Source organism: Rhyacophila brunnea, unplaced genomic scaffold (assembly GCF_057557595.1).
Source record: "Rhyacophila brunnea isolate RB1 unplaced genomic scaffold, BYU_Rbru_1.0 scaffold_21, whole genome shotgun sequence".
Classification (NCBI taxonomy): Eukaryota; Metazoa; Arthropoda; class Insecta; order Trichoptera; family Rhyacophilidae; genus Rhyacophila; species Rhyacophila brunnea.
In genome coordinates, this window is record NW_028232871.1 from 31,758,414 (window position 1) to 31,784,339 (window position 25,926).

Consider the following 25,926-nt stretch of genomic DNA (forward strand, 5'->3'; position numbering starts at 1 on the left):
ATCAAATAAGCTAATTGCACGATACACAGCATCATGAAACATAACATCTGTCCTGCGACGAGGTATCTTAAAGACCGTGGAGCTACGAGTGATATTGGTGGGAACATGAAAATTAATATTTGCCAGTATATACGGATTGTAAATGAACCCACGAAGAAGTAAAAAGAAATGCTTTAAAAGAACAATCACTCTTCGGGTAGACAGGGATTGCATGGATAGCATACCCAGAAGGAAATGAGTCGGGAAATTCATTTTATTGTCATTATCATAAGGAAAGAACCCGTATGTTCTTAAGTAGAGAAAGTAAAGAATACTCAACACAAATGATACGTATAATGTACGTAGCACTCGGACGTTTTCGAATGATTTTAAAACCCTCATAACAAAACCAATCATTTTGCTAGATCTGGTACTGATGTTAAGAATATGCTGATTGAAAGTGAACTTTGCATCATACAATACACCCAAATCTTTTATCTCCGTTACCTTACTCAATATTATACCAGACAATGTATATGGGAACAATAAGGTGTGCCTTAAACGACTGAATGAAATAATATTACATTTGGAGGTAGCGAATTCAAGTTTATTCAAGATAAACCATTGCGAGATAGCATCTAGGTCAGACTGCATCATCGCATAGCATAATGGGGTTTCAATAGTTCGAAAAAGTTTAAGATCATCTGCGAATAGCAAACAAGAAGAATTGGTTATAACTTTGACAATATCATCAAAAAATATTAAAAACAAAATTGGGCCAAGATTTGAACCTTGAGGAACACCAGAATTTGTTCTAAAAATCCGCGATTCATTCCCATGGTAATCAACAAATTGACGGCGATTTTTCAAATAAGAAGCAAAAAAACATATTATACTATAATATGACGCGCCAAATGTACAAAGCTTTTTTAATAAAATATCGTGATCAATACGATCAAATGCCTTGGAAATATCTGTGTACACAGAATCAACTTGAATTGACTTATCCATAGAGTTTGAATTAAAATTATTATACACTATAAGATTTGTTACTGTGGACCGCCTAAGTCGAAAACCATGCTGCGAATCGGAGAGGCGAGAGTCTATTTGACGGTTGATGTGTATATGTAATATCGATTCAAATAATTTACATGGAGCCGAAAGAACTGCTATTGGCCTATAGTTAGAGATCTCTGATCTACATCCCTTTTTATGAAGCGGCCTTAGGCGGGTTATTTTCCATGCATCAGGAAAAGTGCTGGATGCTATGATTAAATTAAATATATGTTTAAGTGGAAAGGATATATGTTCGTAACAGCCCTTAACAACATAAGGTGGCAAGCCATCTGGACCAAATGAACTTTTGGGAGACAAATTTGAAAACCCATATTCCATATCTTTCTCGTCAAAAGCTGAGATTTGAATATCTTGCGTTGCAGAATCGGGGTCAAGTAGCGATTCTATTGAGCTATAAAGTGATTCAAAATACTTAGCAAATGCATCAGATATACCATGGTTCTCTATAGGATCATTATTCAACGTCATCATGGCATTGTCTTTTGTAGTACTACTGGAACTAAGCGAATGAATATATCCAAGAAAAGCAATTTATTTTATCAGTAAGTATTTTAATGCAGATTAGAGACATGCAGTTATTAGTAAAGTGACTTACTGTTATAAGCCAAACATAATATTCATTACTATTAAAAAAAATATACTGGCAGAAAATGGTAAGTGCGCACTTACTGATTTATTCTTGTAAGCAATTTGTAAAACGTGATGATAAGTGAAATTATTGGTATTGATAATGGTGCTAATGAAGAACATACTATCATCAACTACCAACCATCAGCGATTGAAAATAATCAAGCCTTGCCTAGAAAGAACAACTCAAGGTGGAACATTGCTGATCCTAGTAATTGGGCAATCAATGTAAATAAATCTCGCCGTATAAATGGATTGCCATATAAAACTAAAAAAGGAAGAGAGAAGACAATTATTGTGACACATGTAGATACCAATGCACAAAAATATTCTCTGAAGATGATAGGAACCTGATTTGTCGGACATATTGGGGTTTGGATTATGCAAGGCAAAAGGATTTCCTTATGAATATTTTTAATGAAAATTCTCCATCCGAAAAAAGATTGCAAAAACTAGACCGAGCCGTAAACTATCCAGAACGTACTACTTAAAGAGAAATGGAATTGCTCATCGTGTCTGTAAAAAAAAAAAATTGTACTTTGAAAATTAGTGATGGACCTATAATAAATACATTTAAGGCACAAAATAGCTTAGGCCTAAATGGAAAACCCGACCAACGTGGAAAACAAACACCCATAAATAAAACTCCCGAAGAAATGATCACTAGGGCTAAAAACCACATTGAAAAGTTTCCTGTCAATGAATTAGAAAATAACATCAAAAGGTTACTTAGACACATCCCTTTCGATTGCTAAATTGTACGAGATATACGTCATTAAATGTAAGGACGACAAAGTTGATTTTGTTTCGCCTATAACGTTGATACCGGCCTTTCTCCGTCGAGGAGAATGGTGAAGGCCGTATAACTAGCAGGCCAGAAGCGGGGTGGAATGAGAGAAACGCACGGTGTATGCTGTTGAGGCTGGTGTTTATTATATTGTCGCAGTTAGTTATTTGCAGGGTATTGTCGTTGGCGGTGGGTTAGTTATGGCGGTTTGCTGGCTGTTAGCTTGAGATCTTGTGGCTTGGGATGCTTGATGCTTGCTTGGCGCCGACGCGTCTTTTTTGGCTGGAGAATTGGAGATGCTGGCTTGGCTTCGCGTCCGAGGCGAGTAGAGGCGATGCTAGCTGTCCGGTGTCCGATGCGAGAGGGAGAGATTTGGCGGTCGATGCTGTTCGTTCGGCGTCAGGGGCAAGAGAGTTTTTTCGCGCCCATCCAACTGTCAGATTTCGGCGGCTTCATGTTCCTCCGTCGGTCGGGAACCTCCCTGTTTTACCAACGGATTGACTAGTGGCGGCGCGAGCGGCCGTTTTCGACAGACCGCGCTGTTTTGGCGGGAGCGTGGACGAATTTGAATTTTGGTTTTTTGAGGAGGCGGGCTCCGCTCGGCCGAGGGTTGCGAGAACCGCGAAGAGTGGACGTAGGCTGTGGTGTTTTGGGAAAGATGATGGTTTGGTCCGCCCTTTGAGGTGGTATCCTGTGGGAGACCTTCATTCGGTATTAACGTACAGATGCATCTTTTGTAAAAATTACAACCTCGCTTTTCAGAAACCAAAAAAAAAACTCTCGTCAAAGGTATAATAATGCAATAGGTACAGAAAAGGCTTCATTGGAAGTTGACTTTGAATCTCATAAGCAGAGACACCTGGAATCTAATGAAGCAAAAGGAACTGAAGAAAAGCGATGCGATACCGATAAAAATTTCGTTTTGCAAATTCCTTCTGATTCAACTTCTTCTTCAATCAAATCAACCTCTCGAGTCCTTTCCACCTTGTCTTTTTCGTTGGTACGCTATGGATTCGACCAGTACCCAGGCCTACAAACCTTGAATTTCCACAAGACTTCCGCGGGACTGAACCCGGTTGCAGCGTTGCGTCGGCAGCAAAGATCACCCAGCATCTACACAGAGTTGTTCATCCCATCGGTTCTGTTCAAGGCCAGTTAAACGAATTTGCAACCCTTTTTTAATTACCTGATTTCGGCGTTCGGTTATTTTTATAACCAGCCGTAGTTAATTAAGGGATATTTTAAATTTATAGCAATTATTATTTGTTTTTTTTCCCGAAGGGACTTTTTCGAATCAAAATTAATAGTAGAATTGGTCGAATGTTTACTTACGATTTGGCTGTCATAGAACTCAGCAGTGTCAGCTACGTTGGCCGGTTCATGTTGTGATTATACACTACTTGCACTACTTGCTTTCATCGGATTTATAACTTATTACTATTATTATGACACTTATTATCTAAACTTATTTCGACGAACAATGCTTTGCAGTCCACCTTCACGGTGTTCTTACGGTATTCACGGAGTATTTAGTTGAAAATGTCTCTCTGAGACAGACAAAAACGGTCCAGATTTATTTATTAAAAGTGGAATAAGTACTAAAAAATATCCCGTTTTATTAAATTAAATTAATAATACAATACATTTCCACCATTAATTGATAGTTAACAAGTTAAAATAAATTCTTTATTTTTACCATTACATTGAGAACGATTTTTCTTGCGTTGATTATAAAGTAGGTACACTGCAAAAACCAGTGGCGAGGAGTGGCAGTAGACTGTTAAGATCCGCCATAAATAGTGCACACTAAGCTTTGTCAGTCATACGTATTTGTTTTTATTGAAATAATATTATTATTTACAGATGGTGTCGTTAGTTTTTAAAATTCAATTAAACCCTGCGAAACTAAGCCATAATACATAATAATCAAAACATACTCGTATATCTATAAAATATTTAAAATTATGCAATTATATCACACATAACTTTGAATATTTTATAAATAGGATTATATTTTGTATCTATTATAGTTTAGCTTAGGCAGGGCTAAATGCATTTAAAAAATGATCCAACAATAATAATCTGTAATGTATTCTTAATCCAACGAAAAAAAAATAATATGAATGAAAAAATGTGCATAATTTTGTCGTATCGCTCAAAATATACCAAAACTATATGGTTCGGTTTAGGCAGGGCTTAATTGATTTTTAAAAACTAACTAATACCATATTCAAATTTATTTATTTTTACATACGGTGAACATTGCAAATTATAAATTTAAGACGTGACATTTAAAAACAAAGAAATAGTATTAAGCAGTGTAAAGAAGAAACAAATAGAATATGCAGTATCACAAAAACAGTAACTACCTATGAAAAGCAAAGTGAAAGTTAAAAAAAAATTATAAATTATATTATAAAGCATGAAAGCACACCAAATCAGCTAAGTGGACCTTAATTGAAGAATTTATAAAACAACGCACACCTATACTCATCGTCACGTAGGTGGAATATATCAACATTCGAAGCGATTTGGTTGAACAGAGTTATTGCCCTCCCAATTGGCATCACCAATTGCAGTTTAGTTCTGCTCCTTGGGAGAACAAACGACAGATGCTCCCGATTTCTAAGATAGTTATCAGGGACACACAAGTCAATACTATCAAGAATGCACTGACAAGTATGTAAATTGTAGTCCTAGTTCAATAAAAATAAATAGGTATGACTAACAAAGTTTAATGTGCACTATTTACGGCGGATCTTAACAGCCGACCTCCACCCTTCGCTATTCGCAAAAAGTGCATTCTTGTGTTTTACCCATTTGAAGTGTGTTCGCGCAAAAATAATTCCGATCGATGTGCAGATGAAATAATTACCGATTCAGGATCCAATTATTCGTTAGATGAAGATCTCGCCGATCCAGATTTTTCATATAATGAAACTACACATGATAGTGATATTTTTCTAATAAGAACCCATACTACGATACATCATTGTTCTAGTGATTCGGAGAATGAAAGTGATTCAGACAGTGAAATTTTACGATCTGAAGTGATGTGAAGTTCACAATCCACCCGTTTTAGAACCATTTGTTCTGGATCTGGATAACAAAATTTACCTACCGATTTCATACACATTCAGTAGTGTGAAACTATATAAGTAATATATTGGTGACGATTTGTTTTACTATTTTCTGGACGGATCAAATAAATATCACAACCGAAATTCAGATTAATTTAAAACCAGCAACAAGACAAAAAATGGCACAATATAACTTTTCAAGAAATAAAAAAGTTTTTCGGGCTAATTTTGATGATGATGAGAGCAAAACAAGACACTGGAAATGACTATTGGACTGCAGATCCAGGTTTTGCCACTCCAATTTATGCACAAATGATGAGCAAGAAAACTCAATCTATGTGAATTACCTATTTGTTGAATAATAAAAAATAGTTTATTATTCCATATTTTCCATGATATAAAATTATGTATTTTATAATGGTATACTATATTATTGCCATAAAGTACATTTTTTTCATTTAATATATTCAAAAAATGCAACAATTAATATAAAATAAATGTTTTAAACAACTTTTAGGGTAAATATGAAGATGCCGAACGCCAAACTCGACGAGCACAAGAGATCTACGAAGTGAAATTAGGTCCAGACGATCCAAAAGTTGCCCACACCAATTTAAAGTTGGGCTTTTATTACTTCAAACAGGTACAAACAAATACATATTTATCTATCGTAAAACAAAATAAAGATATAAAGAAATCTTTTTTGATCTCAATTGCTCCAATTGATTGGTCTCAGTATTTGCGGTCATATTATAAGACACTGGCTTCCTCTCTTGCCACTACTTGCAATTAATGTGATCATCGAAGTATTTCAACGTCTTCGTTTTATTCTTGATTTAAATCCCCTAAAATGTGGAGTCTTGTATGCAGTGATCGAAATGAACAGAGCGTAGACATCTACGTAGCATAGATCAGTGATTCCCAACTAGTCCACGGAACCCTGGGACTCCGTAAGCAGTGCAATGATCACCACTAATTTAACATTCGGAGTAGATTCCGTACTATATTTTGTTATGTTAATTCTACAATCGAACTTGGTTTATCCAATTGGTTGCATATTTTATAATCAAGTAAGACCTACGTCAATGCACGCAAACGCAGTGCCGTATGACTTTGCCCTAACACGGCCATGAGCAGCCGTGTTAAAACATCACTCCTGATAGTTCACATCCCGGGATAATTAACTGTCTGAATACGATACAGCATATTATTATTAATCACTTTTTTATTGGAGTCAAGTGAAATGTTAGAATAACCCTGCTGCATAAGCTGAAAAATGCAACACTCGTTATTTTGCTATTTATTGTTGATATACCTATAAATGAATGATTTAAAGAAAATAGACCACCGATTATAATTGAGCGCTGACGAAAAAATAGGTGTTGTTTTCGTTCCGGAGTATTTCATTTACCTTTCGTTTAGTTCTTACTGTAACTAAAATGGTTGGATGATCTACCGGTTGCCATACATTAACTTTCAGAAGACATCAGGAAAGGTTCGACCTTTCTTAAATATAAATAAAATAATGAACTCATTATTTTTTTAATTAATAATGAGTTGAAGGAGTCCATACTATTTATTACCTACTTATTATTTTATAGTATGTTTATCGATTAAAATTAGTTTATTAATTATTTTCTTATTTTACTCAAATATTTTGTTAATAATAATTTCATATATTATATAAACTACCACTCAGTGGCAAAATCAGGAAACTGGAGGCCCCGAGGCACTGACCGATTTAAAGGCACCTCACGATAAAAACTAAAAAAATCATACATTTCAATACTAACGTAGGTACTTAGTAAAATTATCGACTGAATACCATTTCTATTGTAGTTGACATGTACGTGTCTGTTTGAGTGGTTATGTTATATTATTCTCCTTCGATGTTAGTTTCCGGGATTTTGTTATGCTTTGCGTAGAATATTAAATATTATACTTACTCAATTTGTGAAAAATACGCATCTCTTTATGATTTTGGTATACATTAATAATTGTATTGTATGACTGATTCGAGGCCGCCTTTAAATGTTATGTCGAATCGATTGCGTCATCTGCCTAAAAACGCAGCTGAAACCACTCATCAGATAAATAATAATATATAAATGTGATAGCTGGTCGCTATGGACTACAGCTTCCACAGTAGTTTTGGTAAGCCATATAAGTGAAGAAATATAAAACCCCTGAATATCTTCAAATATGACTAATGTTGAATACGCGTTTAATGCTTATTATGATACAAATTATCAGGTGTGCACACAAGGAGCGGGGGGGGGGGGAATTTTTCGGTCCGGACCTTCTCCAAAAAACGGAATAATATGTAAATTACTTCATGGTAAATAGCATATTAGTTGATTGTCTTCTTCGTCAGGACCTCATATCTGAGGATCAAGTGAACAGAATTCTCAACGTGTTGACCCCACGCCTCCCTGCATTCGACGACACGCAGGCCATATGACCACTTAAAAACATTGTGGATAATTTTTCAAAATGAACCCTCCTCCAAATCATTTTACTGTGTGCGCGCTTGATACATAACAATGTCGGTCCCAATTTAAAAAGTCGGATCTGAATTTTTGTCATTATCGGATTATTACGTAAAAGTTATTTGAACACTTTAAACATTTATACCACAATCACAGTTTTTTTTTGTTTGTTTGAAAAATTCCGAGATACTCAAGTTAAAAATGACGGATCTACCGACAGTGTCCGAATAACAATGTCGGTTCTTACCAACCGTCATTGTTGGCTGGGTGCGGGTGAGCAAGATGCGTCGGATCTGACAGTTGCTACTATGTTCACCGGACAGACGGATATTTTTATAAAAGTTTAGAAAAGTTTCTATAATCCGTATTTTTATTCATCATGGCAAGCAATAGGTGACAATGGATATTAAAGAATGCTTTAGGCTCAAAGTATAGTGACAAATTTCCGGAGAAAAAGAAAGAAATGAACACTGAAAATTCAAATCTCAACGGTCATTCTGACAGGAAAGGTAGGTTAAGTAAAATATTACTAAAATATTATTTTTAACTGGCATTCTTATAAAATTAAATAAGTGGATATTTTATAATTGTCATATTTTTACATTTACTAAAAATAATTCATAACTAGGTGTTTCCAAGTAACAATGTCGGTTGTGGAAGATATGACTATTTTAACTTGCATTTTAATAAGATCTCTGTTGGATGTGGGACATCCGACGTTTTTAATTGGACAAAACTTTATGCCTAATGTCATAAGTGGTACAACCGACTATTTTCACTGTACATCAACAATTCTGTTTTGTGTTAAGTGGTAGAACCGACAGTTTTAATGGGACTGGTGTTTTAAAATTATTGTAGTACCGACAATGTTGCTTGATTAAATTATTTTTTTATTAAAATGTTTAAACTAACTTTTGAGTGTTACGGGCAATATCTATAAAATGGCTAATTTACATATTATTCTTCATTATTTTGTTTAGTATATCGTTAAGAATGACTATTTTTATTTTTCAGCTAGTGAAAAATGTTTCAAGAATCCATGCCAAAATGCCGACTGAAGTGCTTTGATTTTTTTTTCTGGAGCAACGCTTACACATTTTTCACAAATTTTTGTCTCTAGACGTAAAATATACCGAGAAAATTCTGAAGCGTCGTCAAACAACTGAAGTTACCAAGCATGATCGTCGAAATACATTTGTTTAGTATCTGCCTATTGATGATAAGAAAAAGAAATATTTTGTAAGACTATGTTTCTGAATACTATTTCATCTGGAAAACGTACTATTATAAGCACTGCTTGGAAGAAATATGATGGAGATAATAATATTGAGCCTGATCAACGTGGTAAATACGACCATAAAAAACCGTCATAGATAACGAGATGGTGAAAAGCATATGCGATCACGTAAACTGTTTTCCTCTGGTATAATCGCACTATATTCGAAAAGATTCTAAAAAACTGTAAACTAAGTGACCCTTGAATGTTCAATTTATATCGCGAGTAGTTTGATCTGAATAAATATTCTAACAAGTCACTAACCAAAGGGTAATACAGAGATATTGTAAATGAAAAGTTCAATATAGCATTTCACCGGCCAAAAAAAGATTGCTTTTGTCATGCATTTTCGGTCAAGACCGGTCCAACAGACGAAGACAAAAAAAGACAGGGAAAACATTTAGTCCTTAGGAAGGCACATCACACACTTAAAAATGAAGATAAAAACGAGGCTTTACAGAGTAAAAGTATTGTAATCGTTATATTTGACTTTCAAAAAGTACTAACGACTCTTCATGGGGAAGTATGACTCATTTTTTATTACAAACGAAAATTACCAACTTTAAATGTTACTGTGTATAATATGGCAATGAAAATCGGAACTTTTTATATGTGGCACGAAGGAATTGCAAAACGGGGAGCAAATGAGGTTTCTAGTAAGTTGTAAATCTTTGATTGCTCGTACTGAAAAGTAGCATTTTGCAGACCCGACTTTTTTAATTGGGACCGACGATATGTATGACGCAAGAAACTGGCGAGCGATAGGGATTCTTGGAGAACCGTGTTGTATCTAAATGCTCTAGTTAAGAGACGTAATCGCCGAAGAATATAATTTATACCTGAGATGTCTCCAAATTATGTTCATTGTGCCAGAATGTTACATTCTCAATTTATGTGAATTATTTGTTGAATAATAAAAAATAGTTTAGTAATTTATTGTCATAATTAGGGATTCCAATCCCGGGATCCCGAGCTATTTTCGATACCCATGAATCCCGGGATTGATAAACATAATCCCGGGATTTCGGGATTGATTTTTTTATAATTTTTTATGGAATTAAAAGCGAAAATATAACAGAAAAAATACTTTTAATAAAAAATAACTACATTAGAAATAAACTGAGTTTGAATGAAGTTTGATTTATACCCATGTGTAGGTTGCCGATTCATTTTATTTTTTCAGATGAATTATTAAAAATGAGAAAGATTGGAAAAAACAATGCTTCCCACTTTTAACAAAGTGATTCCACCATGATACGATTTACGGCAGTTTCATATTTGGCTGAATGATTAGATTTATGAAGCGGGAAGGCCATAAGTACGCCATGATTATTTGCTTTACTATTTTAAATCTCGCTAATCCATGCATTATGTCTTTACTATCAGAAACAGCAATCTCATATTAAATTCACATTAATATTCATATTACAATATTATTTACTCCGTTAAACTTGTGTATTTCCAAGATTGAACGTATACAATATTAACAATAAATGTCTTAAATAGTATAAATTATACTAGATTTATTTTTGACCAATTTTATCAATATCAAATATAAAAATGTTATATTAACAATGGGACAAAATGCCAATCCCGGGACCAGTCCCGGGATTGTCAAATTGTAATCCCGAAATCCCGGGATCAGAATTTTGGCTCGGGATTGGATTCCCTAGTCATAATGTACATTCCTTTTCATTTATTTAATGTATTCAAAAATGTGACAATTAATATAATATAAATGTTTTAAACAACTTTTAGGGCAAATATGAAGATGCCGAATGCCATCTTTATCGAGCGCTACAGATCTACGAAGTGAAATTAGGTCCAGACGATCCAAAAGTCGCCTACGCCAAATTTATTTTGGGCCTTCTTTACTTCAAACAGGTACAAATAAATAAATATTCATCTATCGTATAACAAAATAAAAATATAAAGACATCTTTTTCGATCTCAATTGCTTCAATTGGTCTCAGTATTTACGGTCGTATAAGACACTTTCTTTCTCTCTTGCCTCTACTTGCAATTTATGTGATCCTCGAAGTATTTCAACGTCCTCGTTTTATTCTTGATTTTTGTTAATCTAATACGTATGTAGATTAAATCCCCTAAAATGTGGAGTCTTGTATGCAGTGATCGAAATGAACAGAGCGTAGACATCTACGTAGCATAGATCAGTGATTCCCAACTAGGTCCACGGAACCCTGGGACTCCGTAAGCAGTGCAATGAGCTCCACTAATTTAACTTTCGGAGTAGATTCCGTACTATATTTTGTTATGTTAATTCTACAATCGAACTTGGTTTATCCAATTGGTTGCATATTTTGAAATCAAGTAAGACCTACGTCAATGCACGCAAACGCAGTGGCGTATGACTTTGCCCTAACAGGGTCATGAGCAGCAGTGTTAAAACATCACTCCTGATAGTTCACATCCCGGGATAATCAACTGTCTGAATACGATACAGCATATTATTATTTACTTATCACTTTTTCATTGGAGTCAAGTGAAATGTTAGAATAACCCTGCTGCATAAGCTGAAAAAGGCAACACTCGTTATTTTGCTATTTATAAATTAATGTTAATAGACTTATAAATGAATGATTTCCAGAAAATGGACCACCAACAATTATAATTGAGCGCTGACGAAGAATTAGGTGTTGTTTTAATTCCGAAGTAATTCATTTACCTTCCATTTAGTTCTTACTGTCACTACGATGGTTGGATGATCTACCGGTTGCCATACACTAACTTTCAGAAGAGATCAGGAAAGGTTCGACCTTTCTTAAATATAAATAAAATAATGAACTCATTATTTTTTTAATTGATATATTGTCATTCACATGGTATTTCAAAGTCATTGTTTACACAAAAGATAATATTACGAGGGACACTAGCACACATCGGTAATAATTATTCATTATCAAATTATTTTTTTTGTATTGAAGTTAAGAAATAGTTTGGTCACTATCGTTTCGTAATGCCGTAATAATTATTAATTTGCAATTCCCCATTATTACTAAAAAGAGTCGTTGGACAACCTTTTGTTCTTGGAATTTGGCTATATTTGGGAGAGTAACAGACTATAATTATCAAGCGTGGGAATCTTTGTTTCTATATAATATTCTATCGTCATCATTGAGGCTGTGTGAGACTGGAAACGCGAAGATAATAATATGTATATGAGAGGTTTAGTTTAAAAATTGGTTTGCAAATGGCTGCGCCCTCGTGATTATTAAATCAAAGTAAGTTACGTTTTAATATTATGAACTATGAAAGAGCAAGGAAGTATGTCAAACCTGGGTCCACTCGTCCTAAAGACTGAGAAAAATACACAAAATATCATAGTATTCATAAAAAAAACCACCGACAAAGAGACGCCGAACAAAGGTAGTTCAATAAAAGTTATCACGAAGTATAAAGGTTAAACATAATAAATGTATCAAATTATAACGAGACTATAATATAAAGCAACATGAAGATTCTACTAGATTTCGTTAGACTATTAAATTAATAAATAGAACGACACAACTTGCACGATATGAGAACGAAAGTCTGGATCCACGTCTTCCGTTGTCCGAATACCGGTACCCGAGGCACGTCCGGCTTCTTCCAGATCCAGTACTATCATGCCCATTGCCCACACCCGCTCTTCGCGCGCCAAAATTCAATCGACACCAGTGTTGCCATATTTTGAAAGAAGAATTATAGTACAGTGCCTTCAAAATTATAGTATTTCGGCAAAAAATATAGTACGCGTTGAGTGACCAATAATTTTCTGCATTTTCAAAAAATTAAACGTGGTGTAATTAACGTCTTGTTTTTTTAGACAAAACATCCATGAAGGGTAATTAACGTCTCGTTTTTTTAGACAAAATTCAAATGTTAAGTCAGTGGTTTCCAAACTTTATGTTACTACGCCTCCCTTTTAAAAAAATCTAATCTAGGCGCCTCCCCCTCCCCCTTATTTCATTAAATAATACAGACACCTTTTTAAATAGTCAACAATGTACCTACTTACGAATACAAAAATGGAAAAAAAATAAACAAGGTTTTATGTACTACTTTATATTACATTAATTTTTGACGAATATGCTTGTTTATTAGCACAATCAATTTCAATAGTAGTCAATCCAAATTCATCTTCGTTCATTGACAAATGGGATCTATCATGGACCCCACATCCTGAAGCGGACCCACCGGGTCAGGATTTTTCAACAACATATTTAAAATATTTAATAGCTCCGAAACAAAGCAGACCGCAGGCGGCTTTTTTTGCTATTAATAAAATAATGTGAAAAGTACATTAGCAAATTAACCAAGAACTCAGTAAATAGATTTTTGTTTGCTTCAATATATCTGGCGTAGAAATATTTAAAAGCGGAGACATGGAGAACTTTTTTTTTGTCATTTTGATTTCCTAAGCTCCAATTTTTTTATGAATGCCTTCACTTTGTCGCGTTTTAAATCAGTGAATTCATTAGTAGTCCTTGGATTGATTTATTCACTCAATTTTTTTTAAATTTCAACCAAATAGACAATTTTAACAACAAAATTATCGTTCCTAAACAAATTTGCCTCAAATTTCAACATTATGATTTATCTGACCCTTTTATTTAATTTTTTTACGAAATACCTGGCCATTTCGCTTGATAATAGTATAGAAGTGAGGGATTATAAAATTAGTCTCCATATTTGCAGAAAGGTTTGCAAACAACCTTTTATGGGACTGTTTTTTGTGTAGTTTATAACTAGCGGCCTTTTTACTATAAACTATGCATTTGCAAACTGCAAACCTGTGGCTACATTAATTGTGTTAAACTTTTCGCGCCACCCTTTGCAATACTCCGTGCCTCCCAGTTTGGAAATCGCAGTTTTAAGTAATTAACGTCACCTTTTTTAGACATGGGGATTTTTTTTTCTCACGGATTATTTTGGCGTTGTTTTTCTTCTATTGAGAACCTTTTTTCCGATTTATCAAAATTATAGTATTTTGGGCGTACTATACCTGTTTTATATCGTACATAGTACGCAGACGAAAATTATAGTACAAATACTATAATTATAATACGGTTGGCAACACTGATCGACACCCATTACCCCCCTCCACTCCGCCATGATGTTCCGCCGACCGTATAGTTTTAAAGTGACGAACTCAATGGCCGGCTAAATAAAATTATTTATATATGGTTGAATATAACAATAATAATATGTCCGTGGTTGGTGAAAATAATGCCAAACCATAGTTGGGCTTCAGGTCTTATGGTATCTTGAAATGGAACCAGACTTTTAGCGGCGCTTTCTAAATGGATATGTTCAATAGTACTAAGTGGTATGAGAGGGTAAGGCTATGGCGATGCGTGAAGAGATAGTGGCTTTGACTGCTCGACTCTGTTATTTGACGACAGAGGGAGGTGTCATGGAGCATCGTGAAGATAATAACGTGTGGGTCAGTAGTGGCGAACCTATGGCACTCGTGCCACCAGTGTCACGCGAGATGATTTTGTGTGACACGCGTTTGAAGAGAAAAAAATACCGATAATAATAATAAATGACGCATTGTATAAAAAAGCAGGCAAATACCCTTCAAGAATAAGCATTAAGTTTAATGTAAATATAATATGATTCTATAGGCCGGTCCTTGGGCTTCGTGTCATATATAATAGTATCGCACTAACCTCATCAGGCGGCGGAGGATGCCCCGCCGCGAATATCTAATTTTGATCGATTTACAATGCTTGAGACCATTTTAGCGAATAGCTAATACCTCATATGATCGGAGCAATTCTGATGTCAATTCGTGCGTAAAGAAGCAAACTAATAATATACATTAACAAACAATTTCATTTATATCCACAAAAAATGACAGTTTCAAAATTGGTGGTCCGAAATGTATGGCGTAATTGTAAAAAGTGATTATATTATAATATATGTGCTATGTTCTGTGAATGGTATCTACATCATTATTTTTTTAAAATGGAATTCTTAAAAAACTATTTTCCCCCATGAAAAACTGCTCGGCACGTCAGACAGTCGAAAAATAATATTTGGGAAATTTTGGCACGCGTACGTAAAAAGGTTCGCCAACCCTGGTGTAGGTGTTGTGTGGAGAGTTGACGTTCTTGAAATCATCGCATGACATGTAAATATATCTAACTGTCCACCAAAAATGCTAAGTTTAAGGTGCTAAATAACAATAAGCCACATCACGTTCGTTCGAATAAAGTGGCATAATTAATCTTAATATACTATAACAAAGAAAATTAAATCACAACAATAAGTCGTACCATCGTGCCGGACATATATATTAGGAAAACATACGATGTTTGGGACGCACCCCAGCAGAAACAAGCTGCTCATTAAGAAATAAGACAATAGAAATCTTTAAATACAACTCCATCATAAAATCGAATAAAATCATCGTTCTATGGACATTCATCAGTAAGAGAATTATTCAAATTCTATTTTGTTTGTTTAAATTCAGGGAAGATATGTTAAATCAGTGAAATTGGAGAAATGACTCTGATGGTAGGTGAAGACAGAGTTGCAACAAATAGAGAAAGAGAGGCCAGAAGAAGCCTTAAGAAATTTACCAAATGTTGCCGGGGTAATGCAATGGATAAATGCTGTAATAAAAGGTGCAGTGTCAGTACAGATTTACAAGACGGCTTGGTGCAGAACGGCTCAAAAAATAATAGTTTATACTAAAAGAGTAAAGACAATAAAATTTAAATATTTTTTCGGTTTAAATGTAAATCTTAGTGAAATCAAATCATAAAGCTTGATGAAAAATATGACTCACCACTCGTTTTTGACGAAAAATCAAAGCAGGTAGGCCTATCATTTTGTAAATTTCTAATAAGACCATCTTCCAAATTATCTAAATACACATCCGTTTCGCACTCTAATGCAGTAATTAAAGTGATTTTTTCTTCTGTTAACTTTATTACATCTTCCATTTTTAAATATACATTTCTCGATTCGACGTCACCTTTTATAGAAGCCCATTTTTTCTATCTGATAAACTCCGAGTGGTATGGTGGTAATCTTAGTACGGTGTGCCCATGTTCTTCAAAGATACTGTCAATTACAAATTGTTTATGTTGAGGCTAGTTAAGTAATATATTGTTGTACAGTTCGGGCTTTAACATCGCACTTGTCTAGAAAATTTCGTTTTTATTTAACCATAGCTTCATTACTGCTTTTATTGGATTAGATGTAGGTGCTGGATTCATTAAATTGTAAAATGAAGCATTACCTACAACAATCACTGATCTTGGCTTGTTGTTTCCGCAGCCACTTTTCGTAATTTAAAAAAATCATTTCGTCATGGTAGTCACATAAAAAATATTTAAAACGCGAATTTTAAATGCGAAAAAAATAGAAATATCTGTTAATTACAAAATACTGTAAAATTACTTACCGGTTTTTTGATTGGCTTTAAACCTTAAAGATGCATTGGGAATGAACCCATCTGCACTCCCTGCATGCACAATAATCAATCGTTTACTTCACTCACAGCAGCTTTAAATTATTTTTGCGACCCGTCTGACCATGCCTTGGAACTACTATGGTTGGAATCTATATATGATTCGTCCGTATAACCTATTGGCCTGCAATTTGCTCGAAACTTGGAAATTAAATTGAAATATTTTTGATTCTTTTGAATCGAATGTCTTGAGTTTCCATTAAAACTTTTCTCTTGTCAGTATTTTTCCATTTAAACCCTAGTTTCTGAATAACATTGCTCAATTTTGACGCCGTGCCTCTAAAATTTATGTCTTTCACTAATTGTGCATGTATTTTTTTATTGTCGGCAACTGGTGGGATTCTTTATGGAAGTTATATATTTTACAATTATCAAAATCATCGACCGCTGTTTTTTTATGTATTCGGCGATGATATATTTCCCTTCTTACTTTTTTCTGCATCAATTCTTTACACAGACGTTAGTGACACTCCTGTAACCTCTGCTACACTACAATATACGTCTTTTGCTTTTGTGTGAAAATTCTTAAAAAAAATCTATTGCATTAATAATAATTTCCTTACTCTGTCGATTCAAATACTACATCCAATTTTTGATGACATCGTATAAATATGCAGATAAAGATATTACTGGCAATAATAAAAATTAACGTAAGTTGTTGAAAATTTAAAAAAAAATGTCCAAATAACGTGTATATTCAAGCGCTTTGTTTTAGGCCACAATGTTATATTAATAACAAATTTGACGTGCTCACAAAAAACTGTTGGGCAACTAATACTTATATCGGCCAATGCGGGAGCTAGACTAAACATATACATGTCAAGAAAATTCTATCGCATAAAAAATATTATGTTGGTGTTAGTGACCGTCTTAAAAATAAAATTAACCTCTATATGAGGAAGTACAATATAATCCACCAACTTGGGCAACCAGAAATAAACTCCATCCAATATATTATACAAAAGTCAAGAGTGCAACATTTGCTGCTTTGATCTTGCATGAAGATACAGATAAAATACTGCTAACTGGTGTGAATTCCGAATATTTACCATGAATTTAAATAATGCTAAAAACATCCAGCACAAATTTCCAATCTGCCAAAAAAATACCGAGTGGTTGACAACCGACTTCTGGATTCCCTGTGAGCCTAAAACATCACGTACGGTGTGACTTCCAGGCCGTAAACCGGGAGACGAGCAGAACTCACAACAAAACAGATTAATTATTGATACGTACCTATGTAAAAACAAAAAAATAAATTTAAGTCAAAGAGGTATAAATTCTAATGGATTCAAGCTCTGTACTATTCCATTTAAGTCGTTTTTGCGACCCGGGTTTCGCCTTTCGGCATCTTCAGGCGTCGTGTACACTCACCAAAGGCAAACACACACTGACAACGAACACCCTTAACTCTACCTTATATAGTAAAACAATACAATAAAGTAGGTAAAAACTCCATTACCTACCTATTTAGTCAGAAATTACAACAAAAAATACAATAAACAAATTATGAATAGCTGAAGTGTCAGTAAAAAACCTAATTAGTAAAAACGACCTCTTACCTTAGTGTATTCTACTGAGGTATTTGATAAATTTAGATATTCTGGAAGTTGGTATATGCTAGCACATGTAAAAGTCAGAAATCAAGAAAGAAGGAAAAAATGCTAAAAAATGGAACTAACTAACTAACTAAGCAAAAAAGGAGATGAGTCGATTAGTATCTAGGGCTGCCACCTAAATACTACATTGACATCATCATTTTATTGGCAATGGATATTTTTATTTATATAAGTATGTAGTTTATAATGGCATACAATTACATACTTTCGTCTTAATGCATTTATGTTTCACTTAATTTATCATGAAATTAAAGAATTATATTGTGAGCGGCCAATGAAATTATTATTTACAAGCAATCATTAATTAATGTCTGCTGAGGCCAAAGAATACGCAAATTATACAAAAACTTTTTTATTATTTTTAGATACACAGTCCGAAAGATAATATGCCGTCTCTTCCTACATGCAAACATAGGAATGAAGCATTGAATTATTGTAACCGTTTAACAATGCGTGATTTGAGGGATTTTCACCATTTTTTTTTCGCAAATCGTGATAAAATTATTGCCCAAGATAATTTTGTTTTAAAACACCCGAAAATAGCAGCAAAACTCCATTACCTACCTATCAAGTCAAAGGTCAAAAAATACAACAAACAAATTATTAATAGTTGAAGTGTCAGTAAAAAACCTAATTAATAAAAACCCCTATCTTATTAATAACAATACACTCGATAGCATATTATAATAAATCGTCTAGGCCTAATAATAGATCATTATTCTTTATAAACAATAAAAATACTACAATCAAAAGGTGTAGATCGTCAATTCTAGGAACAACGGTCATTAGTTAAATCATTAATCAATAATACTTTAATGGTACCTACTTTTATAACATTATTTTTTAACATTTTTTTTCAATTTGCCAGAAACAAGCATTGACGGAGATTGTGAGTTATGAAACCAGAGCCCTCAAATATAAAGCCCCCACGGGTCTATTCTATACACAAGGCGACTATCGAGCGCTTAAGTGATACATATTATCACTGTATCATATTTATGTATTGAGGTATTATAATTGCTATAGTCTGAATTATATAAGCTGGCGTTCACGTCACGTCGTTCGCGGACGGAAAGCATTGTGCCATCGCGTTCACTATTGCTAGTTTTCAATGGGAGGGAACGAGAGGCAATGCAGTGTTAAGATGCTGAAGCGGGGGGGGGGAAACAACCTGCTAGCTTATAGAATTCAGACTTTACAATAAGTTAGCCGTCTAAACAGTCAAAACTGTCTATCTCGCTCTAAATTTTATCACAGCCTGACAGCCAAGAGAGGTCCTGGTTAAATATAACCAACTTATTGTAATTGTTACAATAAGTGCTAATACTTCGATACAAACCTACCCTATTTAGCCGCCGTAGCGGCCGAAAGCAGCCTTGTGTATAGAATAGACCCGCTGAATATTTTCAAATATGACTAATCTAATATTGAATACGCGTATCGCTTACGTGACGAACTTTAATGCATATTATGATACATATTATCAGGTGCGCACACAAAGCGTGGGGATTTCCAGTTCAAACCCTCTACCCAAAAAACGGAAAAATATACAAATTTCTTCATGGTAATTGGCATATTAGTTGATCGCCTTCTTCTCCAGGACTTCATGTCTGAGGATCATGACCCAACTTAAAATCACATAAACATATCATAATATCTATATTTTGAAATAATCATATTATATTGTTTTCTTCATAAGATGTTATTTATGAAAACAATAATTCTTGAAAACTTGTGCACCAGCTTAATCAACATTATATGACCTAACAAAATCCTAAATATGCAATACCTTTTCATGAGCTGTGAACAGAATTCTCAACGTGTGGGGCCCAGTCTCCCTGCATTCTACGACACGCAGGCTATGTGACCACTTATAAACATTATGGATAATTACTTTTCAAAATGAACCCTCCTCCAAATCATTTTACTGTGTGTGCGTCTGATACATAATATATTATGTATGACGCAAGAAGACTGGGAAGATTGGAGGACCGTGTTGTGTCTATATGCTCCATCTAAGATACGGACATGGCCATAAGATCATTTTTACCTCAGCTGACTTCAAATAATTATGTTAATTTTGCCAGAATGTTACATTCTCAATTTACGTAAATTATTTGTTGAATAATTAATAAAATAGTTTATTATTCTATATTTTCCATGATACAATATGTATTTTATGATGGTGTACTATGTTATTGTCACAAAGTACATTTATTTTTTCATCAAATGAATTCAATAAAAATGCTACAATTAATATAAATATTTATAAATATTTTAAACAACTTTTAGGGTAAATATGAAGATGCAGAACGCCACTTTCGACGAGCACAAGAGATCTACGAAGTGAAATTTGGATCAGACCATCTAAATGTCGCCGAAACCAATAACAACTTGGCATTATCATACTGGAAACAGGTACAAACAAATAAAAAATGATCTTAAATTATCGTAAAATAAAATAATGATATAAATAAATCTTTTTTGATCTCAATTGCCCGAATAAGGTCTCGGTATTTGCGGTCATATAAGACAACTGTCTTTCCAGTATTGTTGTGATTTCCCCACAAACTCTATATCCACTTGTCATGTAAGTATGTGCGAGAGTTTCACCTAAACTGTTACGGTCGATGTTTTGGTGACTATTCAATAATATTATATTGTCGCCGAAGGTAAACCGAAAAAACCATCACATGTATCGCGTTTTCTTTAGAGCTCAACTTTCAATTTGTGTGATGCTAACTTCCTTGAGTTAATCTAACACGTATGCAGGTGAAATCCCATTAAATGCAAAGTCCTGTATGCAGCGCTCGAAATGGACAGGACATAAATATCAATGTAGCATAGAGTCTAGTGATTCCCAACGGATCCGCGGAATTGCTAAACAGGTACTGTTCGGTTATACGGAAAACAGCGGAAAACACATTTTGAAAATACCCGATATACTGGATTATTTGTTAGTTTGGGTTAGTTTAGGTTAGGTTTAGTTGGGTTAGGTTAGGTTTGGTTAGGTTAACCTAACCCTTACAGACCCTGCACTCACTCTTGTGAGGGTCACTTTAGTATGGAATAAATAATTATTTTGGTATTGTATGTGGTTTGGCCCAGGCTCACATGAAAGTGAGTGATTCTGGCAGAGTGAAAACAGCCATCCTTAATTCTACACGTGCATCGGTTGGCGACACTGGAACATTGCAAAGTGACATTTTGACAGCACTGTGTAAGGAGCATTCTGTGTGAGTACTTTATTGATTTTATTACCAAAAAATTGATCCCAATGATATTTTTGGGATGAATAATGTAATAAACATATCCTGCAACATACTTAACTAGTTTTTGAAGTCATAACTATCAATTTAGTATGTTTTTGACATGTTTAATCTCGTGACTCACGTTTGTGAGTGCCAGGTTTCAACAGTCGCTAAATTACCAATTTTCATCTTTTTACTAATTAGGAATTTCATATTATTTGAAGATTAAAGAACTTAATTATATTGATTTATGTTGTTATACATGTTGTTTATATTTATTATATTTATTTTAGATTTCAAAATGGAAAATATTGAAGCTGATAAATAATTTAATAGGAAATGGAGATAATTCCGATGTTGAGTAAAAAGACGATGATGAGAATGATTTTGATTACATTCCGCTAACTATCGACAAAGGTGACTCATCAGATTCGGATTTTGACTCCGATGGTAATTTGTGGAACTCAGATGTAGCACCACAACCATCCACCACAACCATAGGTTTTATTCTTGTACATCAATTTTATTAGTAATTTCTAACTAATTAATATTGTATTTAATATATATTGTTATAATTGTTAATTGTGCCCCATATTAAAAATAAAAAAATGTCTCAAAATCGTAAAAAACAGCTATTTACATTTTACATTTCAACTTTCCATACCTATTATTTTAGTGTTTGAGACCCGACCATCACAAATGTGAGGGTCGCTTTTTCTAAATAACGAAGAAAGTAAAAAAAAAAAAAAAATATTTTTGATTTCTTCAAACCCATTTTAGATATGTTTTAAAGAGAAAACCGTTAAAAGTATTCAATTTTAGGCTTGGGTCTGTAAGGGCTAACAAATAATCCAGTTTATCGGCTATTTTCAAAATGTATTTTCCGCTGTATTCCGTATAACCGAACAGTACCGTTAAACATATTAAATTGATTATAATATTCAATAATTATATATATCATGTAGGTATATACCAAATACGTATATTTTTCTGATCATATAGGTTGTCATCGAAAGGTTATATTATCAAACATTTGTTTGTAGGAAATGGTTTGTAGTCATCCACCAAACCCATCAGGACCTTGTACTCATGTACTGGATCAAACACACATTGAAAAAAATAGGTAAGGTTCATTTGCCTAGCCAAAGGATCGAACTCATGACTTTCTGCCTTTCATGACATGTTGTTTTACCAACTCGATTATCGTGGTAGCATCAAAAATGTACAAACAAATCTTGAACAAAAAAATTAAACCCTGACGGCTAAAATTATTATACATGGAACATGCTTTAGCGTGTTGGCTGCCTAATATCTGATTTTCTGCCTACTGAATCTCTGAATTCTGGTTTTCCAAATTCGAAAGAAAATGGTACAAGTCGGTTTAAGGAAAGCCAGGCGGGAACCGCACTAATTTTTACAAAATTCATGAATTCACGAACGAAAACCTAACCAAACCTAACCTAAGCTAACATAACTTCATATATTTTAACCCAATCTAACAAATAATCCAGTATATCCGCTATTTTTTAAACTTGTTTGCCGCTGGCTTCCCTAAAACCGACAGGAACCAAGAAAATTTATTTGTGAAATTAACCGAATCCGAAGGATTTAAACAATTTTAATTTTCTGTAAATTAAAATTTATGAACTAATATAGTAATGTTGGTGCCTAAGTTCATACTTTATGCATATAAAGAAATTACCGAATGTTAAATGGTTTTATTTTATTTGCTCCACATAATCGTTAGAAGTAATGGATGATATGGGTTTATGATAGCTGAAATAAGACAAGTTATGTAATTACAATAATAAAATTAAAGAAGTAATAATAACAGACGAACAACACGTCTCGCAGAATGTAGGCTACTGAACGTAAAATGAAAATAATAGAATAGGCTAGGCGCGACCGCGGCGGAGAGCGTGGCAGGCGTGGGCGGGAGGGGAGACCGTTGGTTGCCGGCGTCGCGAGACTCCACAAAATTTTCGTAACGAATATGCGTCGGAGATAATGAGTAAAACATGTTCCATGTTAAAATAAATAATATAATAATAAAAAAGATCTTTTTATAAATGTTGCAACCCTATATGCCTTCACAATTTGGACATTCTAAAGGATGGTGTTATGTAGATAGGTACCAACTATCATAATATATAAATCAGGAGTTCAAATATTAGAGCCCATATTATACAGCGTCGTTCCACCTCGACAATCAGGTTGTCTATAGCTATATAATTCCAATAATTAAAGAATACATACCAACAATCACGTGGTCTTTTTGTATATTTTTACAATAAAAAAATAATTATAAATAGTTTGATAAGAAAATGACTCTCAATTATATATTCGTTGAATAGTAAAAAAATAGTTTATTATTTTATGTTTACCCTTATATTTATGTATTTCAATATGATTGTTTAAATTTAAATATTCTATTGTCTCAAAGTCCATTCTTTCTCAATTAATGTATTCAAAAAATGCTACAATTAATATAATACAAAAGTTTTAAACAACTTTCAGGGTAAATATGAAGAAGCGGAACGCTACTCTCGACGAGCGCTATATACCTACAACGAGGAATTTGGACCAGACCATCCAAATGTCGCCGGCGCAGAAAACGTTTTGGGAATGACTTACTTCGAACAGGTAGAAACAAAATTTACATTGATCTTAGATGGTCTTTAAATAAAATATTGATATAATGAAATCTTTTTTGATCTCAATTGCTCCATTGATCATATTATATGACTATATCTTTCACGTACTGTTGTGATTTCCCCGCAAACATATCCACTTCTCATTTCTGTGCGAAAGTTTCACCTAAACTGTTACGGTTGACGTTTTGGCCACTGTTCAAAATATTGTCGTCGATGGTAAAATTTAAATTACCATTACATGTAACGCGTTTTCTTTAGACCTCTACTTGCAATTTTATTTGTGTGACCCTCGAAGTAAGTCCACTTCCTCACTGGTTGTTGTGGCTATTGGTTTTAGTTAATCTAACTCGTATGCAATAATAAACCATTAAAATTCAGAATCCTGTATTCAGCGATCGAAATGTACAGAGCGTAGATATCTACGTAGCATAGAATTCAGTGATTCTCAACTGGTCCGTGGAACCCCGAGACTCCGTTAGCAGTGCAAGGGGCTCGACTAATTTTTTAAATGTTAATTCACCAATTGAATTTGGTTTATCCAATTGGAGATTTTAATCGGTTACATTTTGGAATCAAGTCATACTTGCGTCGATGTACGCAAACTGCAGTGCCGTTTCTCTTTGTCCTAACACAGTCATCAGTGTTGCCACGTCTACTGAAATTTCAGTAGATCTACTGATATTTTTTTTATATTTTTGGCAATATACTGAATCTACTGATATTTTATGAAATCTACTGATATTTCTTCCTTCCATAAAATTCTCACCATCCGGGAAAAAAACGAGCCGTCTTTCAAAAATTGGTAACGTGCCGCCCGTGGCTAAATTTTTCTCTTAATAAAAACGAACCGACTACGACAAATAGGTAAAATGCGGCCCGCGGCAAAATATTTCTCGTCTAAATTGAGAAACAGAAATCTACTGAATTATTTTTTCCACATTCTACTGAAATTTCAAATTTTGACTTGGCAACACTGCAGCGGTCGTGTTAAAAACATCACGCCTGCGGGTCTATTCTATGCTTATCGACCGCTAAAGTGATAAAGTGTTAAATATTATCAAACTTAGGGTAGGTTTGTATCAAAGTATTAGCACTTATTGTAACAATTACAAGATGTTTGTAATTGTTGCAATAAACGCTATATTTTAACAGAACCTCTTTTGCTGCTGTTAAAATTTAGCACTTATTGCAACAATTACAAACATCTTAAGTGTTAATACTTTGATACAAACCTACCCTAAGTTTGATAATATTTATCACTTTATCGCTTTAGCGGTCGATAAGTATAGAATAGACCCACTGATAGTTCACATTTCGGGATAATTAACTGTCTGAATACGCTCTCTACAGCATATAACTATTATTATTTATCACTTTTTTATTGGAGTTAAGTGAAATGTTAGAATAATCCTACTGCATAAGCTGAAAAAGGCAACACTCGTTGTTTTGCTACTTATAAATAATAATTATTGTTGATAGACCTACGGGGTAAGATGATAGAGTAGGGGAGGGGGGTAGGTAGAATGACTCAAATGATATCAGACAGATTATTCGTGAATTTATATAAATACCCAATTTATTTCTTCCTACATAAAGATTTA

General features: G+C 34.0%; 1 protein-coding gene across 1 annotated transcript in view; it reads left to right on the top strand.

The window, feature by feature from the left end:
• The window catches only part of LOC147070954 (uncharacterized), an 80,573-nt gene that overhangs the window by 41,213 nt on the left and 13,434 nt on the right, over positions 1–25,926 (top strand). Inside the window, exons 18-21 of the mRNA XM_085949269.1 lie at positions 6,068–6,193; positions 11,074–11,199; positions 20,713–20,838; positions 24,189–24,314. Coding sequence (XP_085805395.1) covers positions 6,068–6,193; positions 11,074–11,199; positions 20,713–20,838; positions 24,189–24,314 — 504 coding nt within the window. The remainder of the gene's footprint in view (positions 1–6,067; positions 6,194–11,073; positions 11,200–20,712; positions 20,839–24,188; positions 24,315–25,926) is intronic.